The sequence below is a fragment of the Marmota marmota genome, unplaced genomic scaffold (assembly GCF_001458135.2).
Source record: "Marmota marmota marmota unplaced genomic scaffold, marMar, whole genome shotgun sequence".
In the NCBI taxonomy this organism is placed as follows: Eukaryota; Metazoa; Chordata; class Mammalia; order Rodentia; family Sciuridae; genus Marmota; species Marmota marmota.
This window is the reverse complement of record NW_025999853.1, coordinates 22,541,035-22,561,994: the sequence shown is the minus strand read 5'-3', so window position 1 is coordinate 22,561,994 and position 20,960 is coordinate 22,541,035. Positions and strand designations below refer to the sequence as shown.

The 20,960-nt window shown below is 35.5% G+C and overlaps 1 protein-coding gene across 1 annotated transcript; it reads left to right on the top strand.

The window, feature by feature from the left end:
• The first annotated feature begins 4,643 nt into the window (after positions 1-4,643).
• On the top strand, positions 4,644-9,855 carry LOC107139705 (telomeric repeat-binding factor 1-like). Its single transcript, XM_048808184.1, has 2 exons — positions 4,644-4,680; positions 8,555-9,855. The coding sequence occupies exons 1-2, from the start codon at positions 4,644-4,646 to the stop codon at positions 9,829-9,831; spliced, it is 1,314 nt and encodes a 437-aa protein (XP_048664141.1). The 3' UTR covers positions 9,832-9,855.
• The last annotated feature ends 11,105 nt before the right edge of the window (positions 9,856-20,960 follow it).

The following is a 20,960-nucleotide window of genomic DNA, read 5'->3' as shown; positions in this document are numbered from 1 at the left end:
TTTTTTTTTTTTTTTTAAGAGGGAGAGAGAGAGAGAGAGAGAGAGAGAGAGAGAAAGAGAGAGAGAGAGTTTTTTTAATATTTATTTTTTAGGTTTCGGCAGACACAACATCTTTGTTTGTATGTGGTGCTGAGGATCGAACCCAGGCCAAACGCATGCCAGGCGAGCGCGCTACCGCTTGAGCCACATCCCCAGCCCCTTGAAGTCCACTTTTCTTTCCCTGTTTTGACCTTTAAAATTTCACTTTGTCTCAGTTTCTCATGTCACAAAACTTGACTGCTCTTTGAGTATTTTCTATTTATTTACAAATGTAAACATTGTTCCTAAGTCACACAAAATGAACACTAAACAGAAGTCACAAAAAAAGTAAAATGAATTTAAAATTGAAAGCATGGAATGTTGGGACAGATATGCGCAACTATCTTGGTAATCAATATTAATGAACATCAATTAAATTTCCAGTATGAAACAAATATACTTAGCTTGTGTTTTAAATATACAATAAATTTTTTTAGAAAAAAATACCTAAAATAATTAAAATAATTTTTGCAAACTATTTCCAAGAACAAAAAACAAGAAATACCTCAAATTGCTTTGTGAAATATACATATTTGTTACTCCAAAAATCAGATGAGGACTGCATGATAAACAAAACATATAAAAGCCAACAGCTCACAGGCAAATTAAAACAACAGAGAATTATACAACACACCTGTTAAAATCCTAAAATCCAAAACATGGATAACATCGAATACACATTAGGTTGTGCAATAAGAAGAAATTTTCTTTTTTGATAGTAGGGATGCAAAATGGTATACCTTCTTTGGAAGGTAGTTTAGCACTTTCTTACAAAACTGAACATACCCTTACCGTAATATCTAGCAATCATGCTTCTTGATATTTACCAAATTTGTTGAAAATTCATGTCCACAGAAAAATACATGAATGTTTATGGCAGTGGCATTAGTAGTTGCCCAATCTTGAAGCAACCAAGATGACCTTCAACAGAGAAATAAATTGTGGTGCATTCATACAATGGAATATTATTCAGCACTAAAAGGAAATGAGCCATCAAGCAATGAAAGACATGGAGGAAATTTAAATGCATATTACTAAGTGAAACAAGCTGATCCTAAATGGGTGCATGTTGTGTGATTCTAGTGTAGGACACTTTGAAAGAGAAAAAAGTATAGAGACAATGAAAAGATCAATGGTTGCCAACGGTGTAGGGGAGGAAGGAATGAATAGCTAAGCACCGGTAATTTTAGAACAGTGAAAGAATTCTATATGATACTATGATGCACCTGGATACGTGTCATTATACATTTGTCAAAACTCTTAGATGTGCGCAATGGCGCACGCATGTAATCCCAGCAGCTTGGGAGGCTGAGGCAGGAGGATCACGAATTCACAGCCAGCCTCAGCAAAATTGAGGTGCTAAGCAACTCAGTGAGACCCGTCTCTAAATAAAATACAAAATAGGGCTGGGTATATGGTCAGTGGCCAATTGCCCCTGAGCTCAATCCCTAGTACAAAACCAAAACACTCCTAAAATACAACATCAAGAGTAAACTCAATAGATGAATGGATAAAAATAAAATGTGGCATATATACACAACGAAATATTACTCAGCAAGAGAATAAAATCATGGCATTTGCAGGTAAATGGATGGAGTTAGAGAAGCTGATGCTAAGTAAAGTTAGCCAATCCCAAAGAAACAAATGCTGAATGTTTTCTCTGATATAAGGAGGCTGGTTCATAGTGGTGTAGGGAGCAGGAGCATGGGAGAAATCCATGAACTCTAGATAGGGCATAGATATGAAAAATTGTGCTCTATATGTGTAATAAGATTTGTAATGCATTCTGCTCTCATATGTAAATTTTAAAAATTAATAAAAAAGCAAAAAAAAAAAAACAAGAGTAAACCCTAATATAAACTATGAACTTTGGGTTCATTCTCTGTAATAAAGGAACCATTTTGAAGTAGAAGGCTAATGGTAGTGAAGGATATCCGTATGTGTGTGTGTGGAGGGGGGTGAACTTTATGTATTTTCTGTTCATTATCACTGTTAACCTAACACTGTTTTTAAAAAGTCTAAAATGAAAAAAAACTTATAAAAGTTAATCGTCCTTGTGAGTACAATAAAAAAAAGTCTAAACAAGATATATTAAGAAGTAATAATAGTAACAATATTATGCAAAATGTTTTCTGATGAGTATGGACTTATCCCAGAAATACAACTGTGGTTTAACATTAGAGAATCAATAAATGTACTTCGCTACTTAATGGATTAAAATAAGCAAATCAATTTAATTTTTCTAATACATACTGAAAACATTATTGTAAAATTCAACATTTAATTATGAAAAAGGAATAGATGGAGTAGGATCAGAAAATATTTTGGTCAAAAAACATAATTTTGGTCATGTGGTGGAACAAGTTCAAGAGAACATTTTTTACAAAATGATGACTTTGTTTAAAAATATATTTATGATGAATTCTAAGAGAATATGTATAAAAAATGATGACCATGTAAAGTGATGGGCATGTTAATTAGCTAGATTTTTGTCATTTCATAGTTTACATGTACTATAAAACATAAAATTGCACATAGCAAATATGAACAATGAACTGGGCACTATTCCCACATATAATCATCTATTTAAATGTTTTAATTAAAAATTTGATAGATTATAATTACACAATATTAAAAGTAAGTTACATCATCTAATTCAAAATCACAACAGAAAAATATTTTATCTTTTCCATATAAACAAGAGCTTATAAATTTTCATAATTATTTTTGGTTGAATGCCAAATAATGGAACATTTTATGAACTGTCAGTGGGAGAATAGATTAAATAAACTCTTCATCATTCTCCTTCATACTGAAAACAATTATATATCTTATCCACATTTATATATCATTCCCAGACTGTTATATATCTTGGAGGCTTGTACATTAGGTGATATAAATGATAAGATTCTACAGTTGGGTGCAGTGGTGCATGCCTCTAATACCAGCAACTCTGGAGGCTGAGGTAGGAACAGCACAAGATTGAGGACAGTCTGGTAAACATAGTGAGACCCTGGCTCAGAAAAAAAAAATGGATTGAGGATGTAGCTTAGTGGTAGCATATCCCTGGGTTCAATCCCCAGTACCAAAATAAATAAATAAAATTATACAATTATACAATATTACTCTTTTTTTGTCTGATTTCCTTCTATAATGAATTTTATATTCTTCTAATATTGCTATGTCAGTAATTATTATATATATATATATTGTTTTTTATATAAAGTTATATATTATTTAATACTATTATATGTATCCGTACTTATTTTTAATTGCAAAATAGTATTTCATTATATTAACATGCCATGATTTTTAAAAATTTATGATTCTATTCTAGGATTTTGGAGTTGGTCTTTTGTTTGGGTAATATTAATTAAATTGCTCAATATTTCTGTATATGTGATTTGGTGGTATCAACTCTCTTTGTCACGTACTTAGAAATGAAATTAATGGATTAGATGATAAGAGAATATTAAAATTTATGGTGTTGATAGTTTTTTGAATGCTGTGCCAATAAGAATACATGATGATTATTTATCTTGAGAACCTTTATATGGTACACCCACCATCTGGAACAAGCATCCTGTTCAAAAGTGTCCAAGGGTATTCATAGGCCAGGCCTTTCCAGAGACCAGAGCAATAATCTGTTATGAACAATGAACTGGGCACTATTCCCACAAAACTGGCTTATTCAATCAATAACCCCACTTTCAGGGTAAAGGGATGTAGCTGTGACATTTGCCCAGAAGAACTTCACAAGTGTTTTGAACCAGTAACTCCTACATCTGGCATATCTATTCTTTCTGAATGAAAGTGTCTGCTGTGATGACCTCAGTCTTAGTCAATCTTCCAAGTTATTTTGGGAAAGATGACTTGTCATTTTAGTTTTTCAGGAACAAGTGGAACCACATTTAGACCATGGATCCTGGACAGAAAGCCTAATGCCATAATAACATGCTGGGTTGTACACATAGGAGGACATTGATTATTTGTGAACAAGAGGGAAAAACTGACACTTCAGATTATTATTCAGAAAGTCTCCACAATCCTTCCTACATCATCTGCATTGGGTGGAGTACACTTCAACTTGATGAGTGGCTTGTCCAACATTTGCTAGAACTCAGTACTTCCTGCCTATGTCACTCCACTAGGAGTTGTTGTTGTTGTTAAATATTCTTGTATGGTTATATTTGATTTTTACCCTCTGGTAGTCCCCATGAGAAGAACATAACCCAAGTAGTCACTGCCCTTTTAGACGTAATCCCCAAATAACACATATGTAGAAGAACTGAATACAACACACAAGCAATAGCCTCAAGTTCAGAGTTTACACCTAGATTAATGCTTGCATCAGCTAAGACTTTCATGAATAAACTGAAACATAACTACTTTGAAACTCTGAGCACAAAAATATTATTGCAGGCTACTGCATTTTCAGATAATTTGTTATGCAGTATTATTGTGGTCACAGCTAAACTTAAAGAACTCATAGGTGAAGGGGAGATAACAGTAAGTGATACCAGTATCCAGTTATGGTAGAAGTGTGAACAGAGCAGTACAGGAACATGATTGAAGACATTGGACAGCAAGGGCATGAAGTAGGTATAAGGATCAGAGAAGGTGTTCTACTAGAGGTAAAACTGGATGTCAGGCTAGAGATGCATCCAGGCTGATGTGTGGGGGCTGCCTGCTCAGGACCAAGGGAGGAAATTAAGTAAGCATGAAACAATAAAAATCGTGGCATTTAAGGAGCTCCAAGCAGTTGAGTTCTGCAGGAATAAAAGTTTATCTATAAGACAATGAGCAGAAAAAAGGTCAGAGAATAAGACAGATGCTAGATTATAAAGGACCTTATATGACATGAATAGATTTCATACTGTCACTTTTAACAGTGTTGTGCTCCCTGTTGTCAGTTCCTTGTGAGAGGGCAAGCTCTACAGTCTAAAAGTTTAATAAATCAAGTATGATATTAATAGCTAACGAGTAACTACTGATAAATAACTTCTTAGTATTTCAATATCATATTTTGGAAAGATGGAACGTACGATATATGTGTTTTCAGATGCAGATAATTCCTCAAGTTTCTTATAACTCAGGGAGTGTCGCGACCCCCTTGCCTGCAAGGAAGACGCAACTCAGGAATCTTCTTTCAGCAGTTTATTCAGGCCCTTGATAGTTCTTCTTCTACCCCTCGGATGCCCCTCCCAGCCTTAATAAAGCAACTCAAGCTCCAATGCAAAGCTGCCATGTGGAGCTTTCTCATAGGGTGGTGAAAAATCATGTGCCAACTCTCCCAAATAAGGAGTTGTTTGTCACAGACCACAGCGGAGCCAGCGCCATCTTGTAATGGCGACCATAGTCTGCAGAAACGGCAGAAGCGGCTCACCACAAGGGAGGATCACAAACTCTCTTCCTCCTTAAAATATAATTTATCCAGTCCTGGAAAATTAAGTTTTGCTTTAGAAATTTGCTTTTTGAAAGAAAGGTCTTTAACTTGTCCACAAATGAACAACTATAGCCTCAAAAAAGTGGCCACTCAGTGTGTATTTACTGATTGAACTAATTTCCTAATCAGAAAGGACTTCAAATATTTGCAAGTTCAAATCCCGACTTCTCCCCGTAAGTATACCTTAGAGCAACTCACTTCCCTTTTTGCCTTGCTTTATATTTTTAAAAAGATGAATTGTAATTTCTTCTTCCTAGGAATGGTGAAAGTGTTTTATAAAATGATACCATAACATGCCTAGTACAGTACCTGGCATCTAGATGGCATTTAATTAATGTTAGCTATTAGTATGATTGTTGTAAAAATCTCCTACTCCATTACTCTTTCTGATGCCCAAGCTTGTGGAAGTTGTAGTCTATGTAACCATAAATAGAGGCACATTTGTCACATCCTGTCAGAAAAGGTTTAATAAAATTTTCGACACAGACATAAGATTAGTTTGATACTCACTTGATTTTTAATATGCTTCAGTTGTGCCACCTCTAAGGAGCTCATTAGCAACCCTGCTTCATTGGTTGCTATAGGCATTGCACTAAGATTATTTTTCTTTTTCTTTCTTTCTTTTTTTTTTTTTTGCTTCTACTTTAGTCTCTTTTTTGCTCTTTTACACCCTGCATGAAAAAGGGAATTTGTTCTGCTCTTCAAGAATTTTACAATAGTCCTCACCCTCTTTGTTCTCACAGGGAAGTGAATTTGGCCTTATCTCATAGCAAGATAGTGCTTCAGTCCAAATGCTTAAGCTTAATTCACTCATTACTGAGAAATGCTGTACCTGGATGAAGATAATGGAGACCTAATGCATATGCTATGTAGCTTCCCAATAGAGTATCCCTTTTAAAAAGAAATAATTAGATGAATAAATTAGATTTTAAGCACTGATCTACATTTATACTCCAAAGAATATGTAATTAGAAATTTAAGCAGTGGGCCAGGTATCATTAAGTCATTGGAGACATTTCTATTAGAAGCCAATAGTATTGCCAAAATGTTAATTGTCTAAAGCCATTTTAAAATCCTTACATGTAATAAAGTATATATAAGGTTGATTGAGCAAGCCAATTTAGATGAATGTATCAGATAAATAATTCTATACTTATGAAAAATGCATGATATACTCCAATTATTGAGTTAACTTAATATTTCAAAGCCATGGCAAAAAAAAAAAATGATGGGGATGGTGTGTCAAGGAGTCATTTACATTCAAGAAAGCATTCTTCTTTGAAAAACTAATTGGTCATCACATCATTATGATCTTGTGATAGGTGATATTATAGGGAAAATAGGCTATGTCCTTTCCCTAGGATTAGAAGAAAACAAGAGCAGTAGATGCTTGCCATGGCATGATGTTGGGGCTGGTGCACTGGAGGACTTAAAGAACTGAAACTTACGTGCTTGCACTTTTGGAGACTGAGAAGTTCAAGATCAAGGTGCCTGCAGATAGGTGTCTGGTAAGGTCTCCTTCACTGGATTGCAGTAGACTCTCCCTGTGTCCTGCCTTGGCTGTCTCTCTGTATGTACTCACTCCTTTCACTCCTCTTATTGTCTTCTTATAAAGACAGTCATCTTATTGGATTAGAGTTCCACCCTTACGACTTCACTTAACTTTGATGACCTTCTTAAAGACCTTTTCTCCAAATATGGTAACACTGAGCACTAGGGCTTCAACCTATGAATTTCAGGTTACACAGTTCAGTCCATAACACCTGGCAATTTGAAATAACCAAATGAATGTAAAGCTTTAATTTTTATTCTCCTAGGAACTTTGCATAAAAGAAAAGGTCACTGGAGAAATATGCACATGAGTAAGATCTCAGTACATAGAAAAATAAAAATCAGACACATTTGGAAACTGTTGTTTAACTTATGGATGATAAGACATTGCTGGCAAGTTTTTGTTTTCGCTTTTACTTCTAAAATGATATATTTTATTTTTCAGGCCCTAATATAATAATAACTCCTAGGTTGATTCTGAACTGTGTAAAACTCTATAGGGTATCGACCTGTCTGGACATGTGCACAGACTGGTAGTTTGAGAACACAGGAATCCTACTTACATAGGATCTAAGGAGTCTCTTGGGGGAAAACACATTCTAAGAGAGGACTGATGGACCATAAACTTATTCAGTAAAAAACCAAAATCTTGGTCTTTGTAAGGGAAGTATGTGATATATTAATCAGAATTATCTATCAGACTAGCCACCATGAACTTAGGGTTGCACAGTATGGTACGCTTAATGGAGAAAAAAAAAATCCGAAAGCAATGGGGCAAAAATAAAATGTTTTCTGTACCAAGTGTTAGAAGCAACAGGAAACAGGTACTTTTCTCTTCATTTGTAATACTGGATTGTATAGATTTAGCTCCATGAAAGAATGCAGAGAATCTGCAATGTGGTGGCAGTGCCCAGTATATAGGAGAATCGGTGGTTACTCAGAAGTGATAGAGCAAACTATAATAACTTTGTTAAAAAGTGAGTACCTGGTATGTTCTCTAGTGATATCCAATAGGAGTGCAAATTATTCTTAGCACAGGGGCCCATGAGAGCTCAGGAATCTCTGATATTAACAGATGTGATCTCAAACAGAGAAAGATGAATAAAATCACAGATGCCAATGATAAATTACTTGAAGCATCTATAGTTGGCATAACCAATGTCACCCTTTTCTGGAGACAGTTCTGATTTATACCTGATGATTGACAGAATACTTATTCATGTGCCCCATTTCACTCCCCCAAATTTCCCATTTTGCTTATAAATTATATGGTAATCAATCTGATAAAGAGGGAAATTTGGAAACTGGAATGCCACCTTAGCGAGTTAAGGACAGAGCAAGATAAATGTAAATTGTGCTTTATGGAATTATTGTATCATATTGTATTATGCTGTAGTTAGAGTGATAAAAGATGTAAGGCCCTCTCAGTCTTGTGATTGATTGGTCAGTAAATCGGAGGCAAACATAAAACTGAATAAGAAACTCTATGGGTCCCGAACCCGCGGGGCCCTGCAGACCAGGAGGACGCAGAGTCCTCCCAGCAGGAGGTGATGGAGAGGGCCAGAGAGGACCTAGAAGAGTTTGAGTGCCGGGAGCTGATCAAGTGTCAGATGCAGTTGGGGGTCTCTGAGGAAGAGGAGGGGGAGGCGGAGGAGGAGGAAGAAGAGGGGGAGGATGCGGGCCTGGTGGAGGAGGCCCAGGCAGTGGCTGCTGGCTGGATGCTCCATTTCCTCTGCCTCTCTCTTTGCCGCGCCTTCTGCAACCGCCCCTCGGAGAACTTCCACCACACCCGTGACAGCGCCGAAGCCATAATTCATGGATCATCCAGTATTACAACTTATCAATTAAAAACTACATACATAGGTCAGTTTTTGACAAAAATTGCAGCAGGAAAATCCCTTGATGCACAGTTTGAAAATGATGAGCCAATTACACCCTTGCAATCAGCCCTGATGATTTGGGCTTCAATTGAAAAAGAACATGACAAACTTCATGAAGAAATAGAGAATTTAATTAAAATTGAGGCTATAGCTGTTTGTACGGAAAATGGCAGTTTTAAGGAAGCAAAAGAAGTCTTTGAAAGAATATTTGGTGACGCAAATTCTCACACGCCTTTAGAAAGGAAATTGCTTAGGATAATCTCTCAGAAAGATACATTCCATTCTTTTTTTCAACACTGCAGCTACAACCACATGATGAAGAAAATTAAGAGTCATGTGAATTGTGTGCTTAACGAAAAATCATCAACTTTTCTAATGAAGGCAGCAGCAAAAGTAGTGGAAAGTGAAAAATCGAGAAAAATAACTTCTCAAGATGAACTTAATGGTAATGATATTGAAACGGAAACTGAAGTCAATTTGGATAAAGTAAAAAGGTCTCACAAGAGTCTCTTCATATCCAAATTGAAACATGGAAGCTGGCAGCAAGACTTTAATGAGAAAGAGGAGCGAGTAGGAACTCTTCAAAGTGGAAAGAAAAAAAAGAAAAAAGAAAACAGAAGAGTCACTGAAAGCAAGAGAGTATATGTTTCAAAAAATCAACCCATAACTCCTAAAAAACATCGACCTAGGAAAAGACAGGCATGGCTTTGGGAAGAAGACAAGAATTTGAGATCTGGTGTGAGGAAGTATGGAGAGGGAAACTGGCCTAAAATACTATCACATTATAAATTCAACAACCGAACAAGTGTCATGTTAAAAGACAGATGGAGGACTATGAAGAAACTAAAATTGATTTGCTCAGACAGTGAAAGCTGAATGTATTGGTTGAAGCTTGATAAAGGACAGTTAAATATTTTGATCACTACATTTTGTTTGAAATTTATTTGTAGTTGATGTATCTCAAAATTTTTGTTTAAAGCATTATTTTTAGTTTAGCAAAGATTTGTGCTGTAGAGTAAAATTATATGCCTCATTTTGTTCTTCAAGAATTTTTTAATCTTGATAAAGTGTAAATATGTTAACCCCTAACAAATTCAGTACTCCACCCCCAAATCTCATTCCAATAAAAAAAATGAAACCTGATGAGGAAAAAAGCAGTTTTTTTATTTACCTATTTTGTGTCTGTAAGGTACCCTCGGCCTCCTAAGACACAGCATGAAAATGAATTTTCTAACTAAGTGAACAGTAATAGTCCCTGTATATGAAACTTGATCTATGGCCTTAATATTCTACTTGATTACTACAGCATTTGTTAATAGAGTGAAAAATAAAGCTGTTTTTGTTTTCTTTTTTGATACTAAGGATTGAATCCAGGGGCAGTTAACTGCCAAGCCACATCCCCAGCTCCCCTCCACCTTTTTTTTTTTTTTCTAACTTTTGAGATAAGGTCTTGATAAGTAGTTCAGAGCCTTGCTAAATCTCTGAGGCTGGCTTTGAACTTGCAATCCTCCTGCCTTAGCATTCTGAGTCGCTGAAATTATAGGCATGTGCCACCACAGCAAGCTAAATAAAGCTTCTTTATAATCTTCTTTATAATTCTTTATAAATATTGAGTTCTCTGGTATGCTTTGATTTAATATGTCAATATTGGACATAAATAGTATTCTGTAAATGCTTAAGTTTTATTAACCATGATCATCTTTACATAGTATTAATAAATAAGGTTAAACATACCTTACGAGACAATTTGAATTTTCATTAATTTATTTAGATGTCTTAGTCAAATATTAATAGAATTATTTAACATTTTGTGTTATGTGATTTGTTTAGCAAACAAGTATTGAAATATTGAGGTAGTTGTGTTAAAATCATATGTAATATTTTATGATCTTGTCCATTTCCTTTTAAAGTTTTTTATACTAAAAAAAAAAAGAAATTCTATAGTTGAATGATTACTTCTCATGCAGGTCTGTGCTGATGTTCCTTCCTAGATCGGCTTCAGTTTTAGTACATTTCTATATTTGTACCTACTAAGGAAGGCATTGAAATTTTCTGGATTTGGAGGAAGAAAGAAAAATTAGATTCAATCTTGTTCATTGCAAAAAAAAAAAAACAAAAAAAAAAAGTCCTCTTAGCATCTGCATGGATTAGCTCTGGGAAAATCAGTTTGAAACTTTCTTGACTCGAGAAAAAGGAAGAGAGGGTTTCAGAAACTCCAGATAAAATGGGACTTAGAAAAGAGTTCATTACTTTAGGTCCACGGCAGGAATCTAGGATCAAGACTAATTTTATATCTGAAAATAACTTCTTATTACATTAGCTTCCAGAATTAAAGGTGCATGTTATACCATGTCTGAGAATTCTTTATATTATAAATGAGGTTTCACTATAATCAGAATTGCATGTGGCATCTATCAATACTATCATGCATTAGACATTTTCTGTAAATACCAGAGAAATCCAATACTAAGACTTAGATTAGTTTTTCAACCTCAGTACTACTGATATTTGGGGCTTCATAGTTCTTTTGTTTAAGGGGCTCATCTATACATTGTAAGAATTGGGGCATCATTCTTGGCCTCTATGTACAAAATAACAGTAATGTAAATTTTCTCTCCCAAAGCAATTTCTCTGGATGGTGCCACATTGCCCTAGGGTGGTAGAGGTGGTAGAGGACGAAGAGAAGAAGAAAATTGCCTCAGGTTGAGAAACATTGGCTTAGATAGAAAAATGTGAATTTCATAAAATGGGAACCCATTTACGTGTACTCATGGAAGCAAAATTTAGAAATTTCACACACAACCTCACTTGTGTAGACACAGCCTCACTGTCTGGGCTTAAAGCCAGAATTAGAATTAAGTATCTCCCAATTCCCTAAGACAATCAGGAAACACATTTTTCTACCTCCCTCTTCTCTACCCTGACACCATTTCTTTTGGACAATTAAACTACAGTACTTTAGTCTCCTTAGAGAAAAGCTGCTGTGTAAATGCAAAGTAATAACGGATAGTGGCTGGGAAAGTAAAATAAAAGAAACTATACTAAAAGGCTAACTATCTAAATTGAGAAGTCCAAGCTCATGAATGAATACTCATGGACATATTTTCATACTAATATACTAAAGTAATATCAGACTCCTGCTAGCAGATTAATTTAGAGCCAAAAGAGACATCTATTTTTTGAAGCTGGAGACATTGATCTTATGATGATGATCTATAACAATAACTGCATTTCTACAATAGAAGGTGAATGCTATAATCATTTTAAAATGATAAATGCTGATGGTGTGGTGGGTTGCATGTTTATTAATTTGATTTGCTTTAATGGAATTTTTCCCCTAAGGGTCCTGGTGGTAGGCAGCAAACTTACAATACATAAGAATGGTTGTTCTTACTATTACTTTTATCACAGAAAACATAATCGCTGAACTATACTTTAGCACCATCATGAATATTAAAATACTAATATTTTTCTGCCCAGTGGGAATTTGAAAGTTTAGTGATGAAATGCATGTTATGGAATGGAAAGTTTCATTGATTCCAGAGAGAAAGAAAAATGCAGTTACATGTCCCTGAAAAGAATAATCCTATTTAATTAGTTGCTGTATTGTAGGCTTGATTTCACTGTGAAATGGGATAAGTAGTTAATTATACTACAAATTTATCTAGTTAATTTATTTGATATCTACCTGAGTTGAGTAGTTGATTTAAGACTAATATTTTAATCTTGATAAGAGTTAAGAACAAATAATATTTTTGAATGAAGGGTTGAAGGATTTCAGGAGTAATCTCCTGGGTCTAACAGTCTTTTGTCTCCCTACTACTCATCTGTTCTTTGTCTTGGCCACTAGACCTGACTTGATCACATAATAGTCCCTTTTCTTCATTTATCCATTTACCCATGCTAATCTTTTAGCTGGAAATACCTCAACCCAATTTTATTTAATTAATTTGTATTTTTACTTATTTATTGCTCTTCTGGGAATTTAACCCAAGGCCTTGCACAGAGTAGGCACCTTCTGTAACACTGGGGTACAGCCCTACTCCTTTTTATTTTGAGACAGGGTCTAAGTTTCCCAGACTGATTGTCTTTGCAATCCTCGTGCTTCATCCTCTTAAATAGCTAGAATTAGAGATGTGCACCATTACTCTTGGCCCCACCCATCTTTTATTAATCCTTTAAAATTTAGTACCCTCCTCTAGATTTTACCTCCTCTATGAAATTTTTCCTCTCCTCCTTTGAGTAAATTCAGTCTCTTCTCCAGTGGTTATCTCCTTTCTCTGTTCCATCACCTAGCTCACTGAAAGGAAATGTATCAATTCACCTATGTCCATGGCTCAAAACTCAAGCTTCTTAAGGGCAGGACACCCTCTCTGACTGACATTTGTTTGCTCAATAAATTCATGGAGCAAATGCCAAACAGATATTTGTTGAATAAATGATTGAAAAAAAATGAATAAATTTAAATTACTTTATAATAGTTTATCACTTGTACAGCAGATATTGTAATGTGAAATTAACATATTTATTTTCTTGTTTCTTATCTGTATTTCCTCTCCCCTACCTACACCACCTGTAGGTAACTGTACCTCTGAGTTTCTGAAGGAAAACATTGCCTGACTTTTGCTTCATCCCTATTTTTCATCTCACATCTAGCAGTTGACAAAACATATATATATATATATGAAGTAATTATCTTGTTGTAATTTTGCTAATCCTGTGGAATGGGCAGCTCATTTACACATAAACTAAAGCCATTTGATGCTTTTACAATACTAGGTACTTTGCAAATGATTTGTAAATAAACAAGATTGAACTGAGGTTTAGTCATGGATCTTCTGGTCTTCTGGATATAATTCTGAAACAAGATACACTATAGGAGAAAATATATTTTTGTTTCAAGATATTTGGCAATGAAGGACAAGAGAATGTATTTATGTTCAAGTAAAACAGTTCTTTGGTATAGGTGTGACCGGAGATGTTTGCAAGGGGAAGAAATTGATTGGTAAGAAGGGTTTGAATGAAAGAGGACATGGCTGATGATGAACTCGCAGATGGAGAGAAGGAATTAGTACAAAAACAAAGGTAAAGTTTTGAATCAGGAAAAGAAGATGGTAGATTTCAAGGGTGTCCTATTGTTAAATACCATAATTCTTGAACAGGGCTTACGGGGCTTTCCATTACCTAGCCTTGGTTTCCTTACTCTCATATCATAAACTTCATCCATGGCACTTTCTCTCAGTTCTGTTATGTCCTGAAGGCCTTCATTCATGCTCTTCTCATGAACCATAATCATCCTTTCTTTTCTCCTGTTCTGGTATCCAGTTCTTGCTGTAGGTGACATTCCCAGAATAATGTTTTGTGAAAATTTTTGTTGAATTGTAGTCAGATGAGAAAGAACAGAACATAGACTAATATACAGATATTATAAGGAGAGAAACTCAAATGCATTTTATATCAGGTATGCTATTTTTCTTTATGCTTTGCAGAGTTAAAATTTTCAGGAAAATAAAAAAAATTGGCAACAGACAAGATGGAGAATTCAATAGAGAATAAATAAAGATTCACAGATTAGCCAACAAGTCATTTTTGTTTTAAATCTGAGAATACCAATCAAGTTCTTCAAGTTTTTCCTTGCCACATTAGGACACACATGATACAGAATTGACAGAAGAAATCTCTAAGCTACATAAGGGAATTAAGAGAATCACTTTCACAAAGTGAGCTCTTTTGAGTTACAAAATGTATCTATTTTTACTCTGATAATTACAAAGCTGTTGCTACATTTCTCAGTGGATTATATTCCATAAATCCTTACCTGCTGTGAACCATCAATGACTTTGATCATGTGCATTTTACTAAAAGCATTATGCAGATCAGCACTCTCCATTATCTTTCTATTGGTCTATTCCATCTGGTAGTTTGATTGCCATGTTATCAATGAGGGTGATCCTTTTGCAACTATTTTTTTTCTTTCCTTTATTCCTTAATGTCTCCTGGTGTTATGGATTGAATATGAGCTGTCCCCTAAAGTTCCTGTGTTAATGCAGGAATAGTCAGAGGCGAAATAATTGAATTATGAAAGTTGTAACTTCATTGGTCCATCTAGTTTGAGTGGACTCAGTGATGGTAATTGTAGGTAGGTGTGGTATGGCTTGAGGAGGTACATCACTAGGGTGATGCCCTGGAAGGGTTCATCTTCCCTAAAGTCCCTATTGTACTCTCTCTCTTCTTTCTGGATGCCATGAGGTGAACAGTACTCCTCCACCATGTCCTTCCACCATGATGTTCTACCTCCATAATGTCCTTCTACCATCATGTTCTGCCTCTCCTTGGGGAAAGGGCAATGGAGCCAGCTGACCATGGACTAACCCTCTGAGACTCTAAGGCCAAATAAACTTTTACTCTTATTAGTCATTCTTTTCAGGTATTTTGGTCACAATAATGCAAAGCTGACTATGACACCTGGAGAAGCAAAATGTATCACAAAACAGCTCCCAATCTTTTCTTTATCACTTAGGATTCCAAGTTTACTTAAATCAATTGGCAGGTAGTCATGAGAAAGCATGTACCAATTTTAGGTGGAAAAGCAATAATATTTACTTATAAGGATGTTGAAAAGCAAATAAATTATCTACTTATCTATTTATTCTGCCTACCTTTAAAAAATATGAAATGAATCAAACTTTACATAAACCTAATTTGTAAGCGGGTGTCCTGTGCTGCTTTGGCTCAGGCCTGGGAAGCAAGGTTTGGTGCTCTTGACAGGGAAAAGAAGATGGGATTGTAGATGTTCTTTATTTAGAGGTAGCAACCGCCTCTAACCAGTCCCCAGTTCCAGATTCATCCCCTAGCCAGTTTCATTTAGTCCCTTAAGCCATTTTCATAGGTCATTTTTCTATGCTAACCAAAGAATGCACATTACATGGCTGCATCAGTGGGCTCATGCTCACAGACAAATATTTATGTCCTTGAGTACATACACTGAATTGGGTGTTCATGACCTTGGCTACACATTAAAAAGCTTGCTAGAAGCTCTGGATAGGGAGTCTAATTATAACCATCTCAGACCTGCCCAATGAGGACAAGGTATACAATATTGTTTTAGTCAGCTTTTCCTCACTGTGATCAAAATACCTGACAAGAACAATTTAGAGGAGAAAAAGGTTATTTGTGCTTATGGTTTCAGAGGCTCAGTCCATGGTCAGCTGACACCATAGCTTTGAGCCTGAAGTGAGGGAGGGAGAACATCATGGTCAAAGGCTGTGGCAGAAGAAAGCAGATTTGGTCAGGCAACCAGGAATCAGAAAAAGCTATGCTCACTAGGGACAAAATATAAACTCCAAAAGCACATCCTAGTAACATACATCCTCCAGCCACACCCTATCTGCCTATGGTTATTTCCCCAGTTAATCCATAATCCAAATACAACCAAGGCTCTCATAGCAATCATTTTACTTCTGAACATTCCTGCATTGTCTCACAATTGCACTTTTGAACTTTTGGGGGATACCACATATCCAAACTACAACATTTTATATAAAATAGTCCCTTCCAATTGTGATCCTTACATGTCCTTACTCTCTGACCATGTGATAATAAGATTTAATAAGTTGAAATTGTACAGTTGCTGTTGAATAAAATAGGTTGTATAGCCCATTTCCTAGCAGTGATTATGCCATCAATACCTTTTTGAATTTGTCTTCCTTTCTTCTCTCCCTTTCTTGATTCATGTTGTTTTATTAAATTCAAAAAAATGCAAAGTTTTATTTTTTTCTATGTATGACACTATTCTGCCGCAGTCCGGCTGCAGCAAAATAACAGGGGGGTGAAGAGCAACTTGTGTAGATTGANGGGGGGGGGGGGGGTGACGAATAACTTGTGTATGTTGATACAGCAGGAGTAGGAGCCGTTTATTGCAGGACAGGAGCAGTATTTATACATTCCACACAGCTTATCTAATTAGCATAAACTAGATACATCAGTCAACCAATCAGGAATCTCCACACTTAATGGCTCGCTTTTGTTACTTCTCAAACCACTCCCTCTGGCATTTTGCCAGGCACCATCCAGACTTGTTTATGAACTCTAACATTCCCCTGGCAAAATGCCAGGTGTTATTTTGACTTGTTTACAGACTCTAACACTATTCAATGAAAAAAAATCATACAATCAGCATCAAATTTGTTACCTGATAACATGTATCTACATGTTATCAGGTAACAAATTTGAACTCACAACTTTCCCTCTCAGAGTGGTAACTCAAAGAATGGTCCACACAGGAAATCTATCAGAATCACATGAAATATGCATGTATGTATGTATGTTTTTTTTTTTTTTTTTATTGGAACTGGGGGTTGAATCCAGAGGTGTTTTACCACTGGGCTACATCCACAGTTTTTTGTTTTGTTTTGTTTTTTGAGACAGGGTCTCACCACATTGCTGAAGGGGGCCTCAAACTTGCAATCCTTCTCCCTCAGCCTCCTTAGTCGCTGGAACTATGCCTGGATACATTTGGATCTCACCCAGAATCAGAATCACTTGAAGGGTAGATATTTAAAACTGTTGGGCCAGATGAAATTTTTTACAAACCTCATAGAAAACACTAAGAAAACATACATAATTTGCAGGGGTGGGTGTTGACAGTAGTCAAAGTATTTCTAAATGCAAATGTATTCCTCAGATGGAAAATATAAGTCCAAAAATATATTTTTAAAACTATTCTTAAATAGTGAATTTTCTTACCTTACATATAATAGGTATGTGATGTCATGAACAAAACACAAACAAAGAGCAAGCTTTCAGGGTAATAAAGGGGATCAGGGCATTTCATCACAAACCACACCACTTTAGCATATGGCTTATTTTCATCCAAAGGCCTCTGGGGAGCAGCAGATTTTGGAAAAGCTCTCTACCTGGCTCTGTCCTGTAAAAGGCAAAAATGGAAATTTCCCCTCCTGAATTCAGGCATGATCCCCTATCCCAATCTTTATCAGGAAGAAGACTGCCAAACTGGGTGTGGTTCCAGTGTCCCCTCCTGTGTTGAGTAAGTGCTTGGTTTCCCAACTGAGGGTTGCTGGTGTAATTGAACATTTTTATCATTTGTTTCCAGGGTGTCAGGCTGGGGAAGCGGGACCTAGTGGGAAACCATTTTTTTTTTTCTTTCTTTCCTATTTGAAGTAGGTAATTTTTTCTTTCCCTATTGCCTTGCAAATAAATGAAGACTTCTACAAAATAATCACAGGACTACAATCCAGAAAGGATACAACATATGACTACACTCGGCAGCAGCCTTCAGAAATACAAGGCAGAAGGAATAAAAGAAGAAATTAAGGCCTAAAGGACACCAGAAATCTTTTTTCTTATACGGACACATGAAATACAAGCTTTTCTATTTTTGAAACAACTCCTTTTACAGCTGTTTTTAATTTAAAAATTACCTAAGTCATCTTAAACATAGAAACACTTTCAATTCAATATGGAACTGTGTTCCATATTGTGTTCGTTTTGTTTTTCTTTTGCCTTTAGAATTTTTTTATTATATTTTTATTCCATTCAATATGGAACTGTATTCCATTTGTGTTCGTTTTGTTTTTCTTTTGCCTTTAGAATTTTTTTATTATCTTGAAAGCATAGCTATGCATTCAAAAATATGATCGATGCATCTTATCCAAAATTTTTAGGTATTTTATGAAAAAATGTTGTTGTGTTTTTGGAGTGTTCATTGGACACAGATGAACATTTTTGTCATTTGTCCTATGCTATCAATGGTGACTTTATTCTTCTGATGCATTTATTTAAATATGTAGACATATTTATATAAATATACAGGAAACCAGTTTCCTGAATTATGCTGGCCATTAATTTTTTTAAAAAGCAGGTGATATAATAGTTTTTTCATTTATATAATTGATAAAACAATAAATTGCTTGCTTTAAAACATTTGACATTAATGCCTTAATATCAACTTTATGCTTATGTACAGCCAATTTTTTTTAAGTTTCACTTTTTAAAAATTTTTAGTTGTAGATGGACACAATAGCTTTATTTATTTTCATGTAATGCTGAGAATTGAACCCAATGCCTCCTGCATGTGAAGCAAGTGCTGTCCACCACTGATCTATAGCCCTAGGCCCTGTATAGCCAATTTTTGAGCTGGACAAGAAAGAGTAGAGTAATAAATTGTTCCATAATCCCAGGAACTGAAAGATCTGCCTATCAGTAACTGAATTCTACATGACATTGTATGGTACACATTGGCTACAGGGACAGCAGCAATATCTGGTTTCAGTAAGAGTAAATAGTGGCTATCTTTGTGCCTCAAGGAATCAACTTTTGCTTATTTTTCTAGTTGCTGACAATTATCTTGGAATGTATATTTTGGAGGATATAGGAGCTGTAAAGAGATTTTTTGTGCTTCTAGTAACAATATAAAGGAATACAACGCTCAGGCAACTGAGGGATGCTGGTGTAATTGAAGTATTCTCTAAAAAAAGGGAAAGTGAGGAAGATAACAGAAGCAATTCAGTAAACATTTGTTGATGTAAACTATGCACTGAGCAAGAGAGGGACTGATTTTCTGTAAATAGCAGATGAACATGGACAAGTAAATGGGTTGTCTAATGCAGTGTAAACAGCTTCTCATTTTCTGTAGATTCTAGAAAAGACTTAATTAATGTTTGATATGATCATATACTTTTGTAAAATTTGCAAAAGTATTTTGTCCACTTTTTTTAAAAATAAATTTCCCCTCCAAACTCTTGTATTGTGCTAACTTTACACATATTCAACTTCCTATGGGCACACCCTGTGAGGATATTATGAAGACTGCTGCTTTCAATTGTACCAGTAAAAGGAAGATAAACTTCATGTCCTTATAAGAATTGACCTATTGGGTTGGGGATGTGGCTCAAGCGCTAGTGCGCTCGCCTGGCATGCGTGCGGCCCGGGTTCGATCCTTAGCACCACATACACATATGTTGTGTCCGCTGAAAACTGAAAAATAAATATTGAAATTCTCTCTCTCTCTCTCTTAAAAAAATAAAAAAAGAATTGACCTATTATTATTTTGGAGCTTTGTAAGGCTTTCTCTGCCACTATGGACATTTTGGCAAAGTAAAACATAACTGAAAGAGGTGTTGTATTTGTCAGAGTGTACATTGGCCACAGATGAACATTTTTGTCATTTGTCCTATACTATCAATGGTGGTTTAATTCTGCTGAGAAGACCTAACATATTTTGTAACTAAAATGATTGTGGATAAACATGATTTGGGGGTCCTGAGGGGAGCAGCGCAAACTGATTGCTGTCCCTTTTAAGTTATGCCAGTGAGGATATTTTGTTCATAGAAATCTGCTACGGATTTTTGCATTGTGAGAGTAATTAAGGGGGCAAAAGATTCGATTAGTTCTCTGAGGAATGAAACAGAGAATGATGCTGAATGGGAGGCACACCAAATGAGACAAGGCCACATGGACATCAAAAACATTTCTGTAATGCAAAGTTGTGTTCCATTTGTGTACAATGAATCGAAATGCGTTCCGTTATCATGCATAACTAATTAGAACAAATTAAAAAAAGAGAAAAAAAAAGTTTGTTTCCTCTGAAGCCTCTTTGTCCCAAAATATTGAATAAGACTCATAATTAAGATTTCATCTTTATGTCTTGACATCTACCCACAGATTCACCATTTTATGACAATGCCTTTTCTATACCTGCCAGTTTAAATATCATGACTCACAACTTAAAGAAGCAAGAACAAACAAAATCAATTGTGCAAGATGTGCCTAGGTTACTGGTTCCTAGTTAGAGACTAGGAGCTAAAATATAGTTAAATAGATAAGGCAGGGTGGATGACCACTTATTAATTTTGGGAAACCTGAAAATAGGTACTGACTGGTCACTATCACCAAGTATTTGAGAGACTATCTAATATAGAATAATGAGATCCCCCAAAATGTTTTTATTTTTATATTGGTTCATTTAGTTGTATATAACATTAGGA

Excerpts from the sequence above, each read along its gene's own strand:
- LOC107139705 (XM_048808184.1), top strand. The coding sequence starts at position 4,644 with ATGATTGAAGACATTGGACAGCAAGGGCATGAAGTAG. Across the intron at positions 4,681-8,554 it reads ACAGCAAGGGCATGAAGTAG|AAACTCTATGGGTCCCGAAC; the intron begins GTATAAGGATCA and ends AAACTGAATAAG.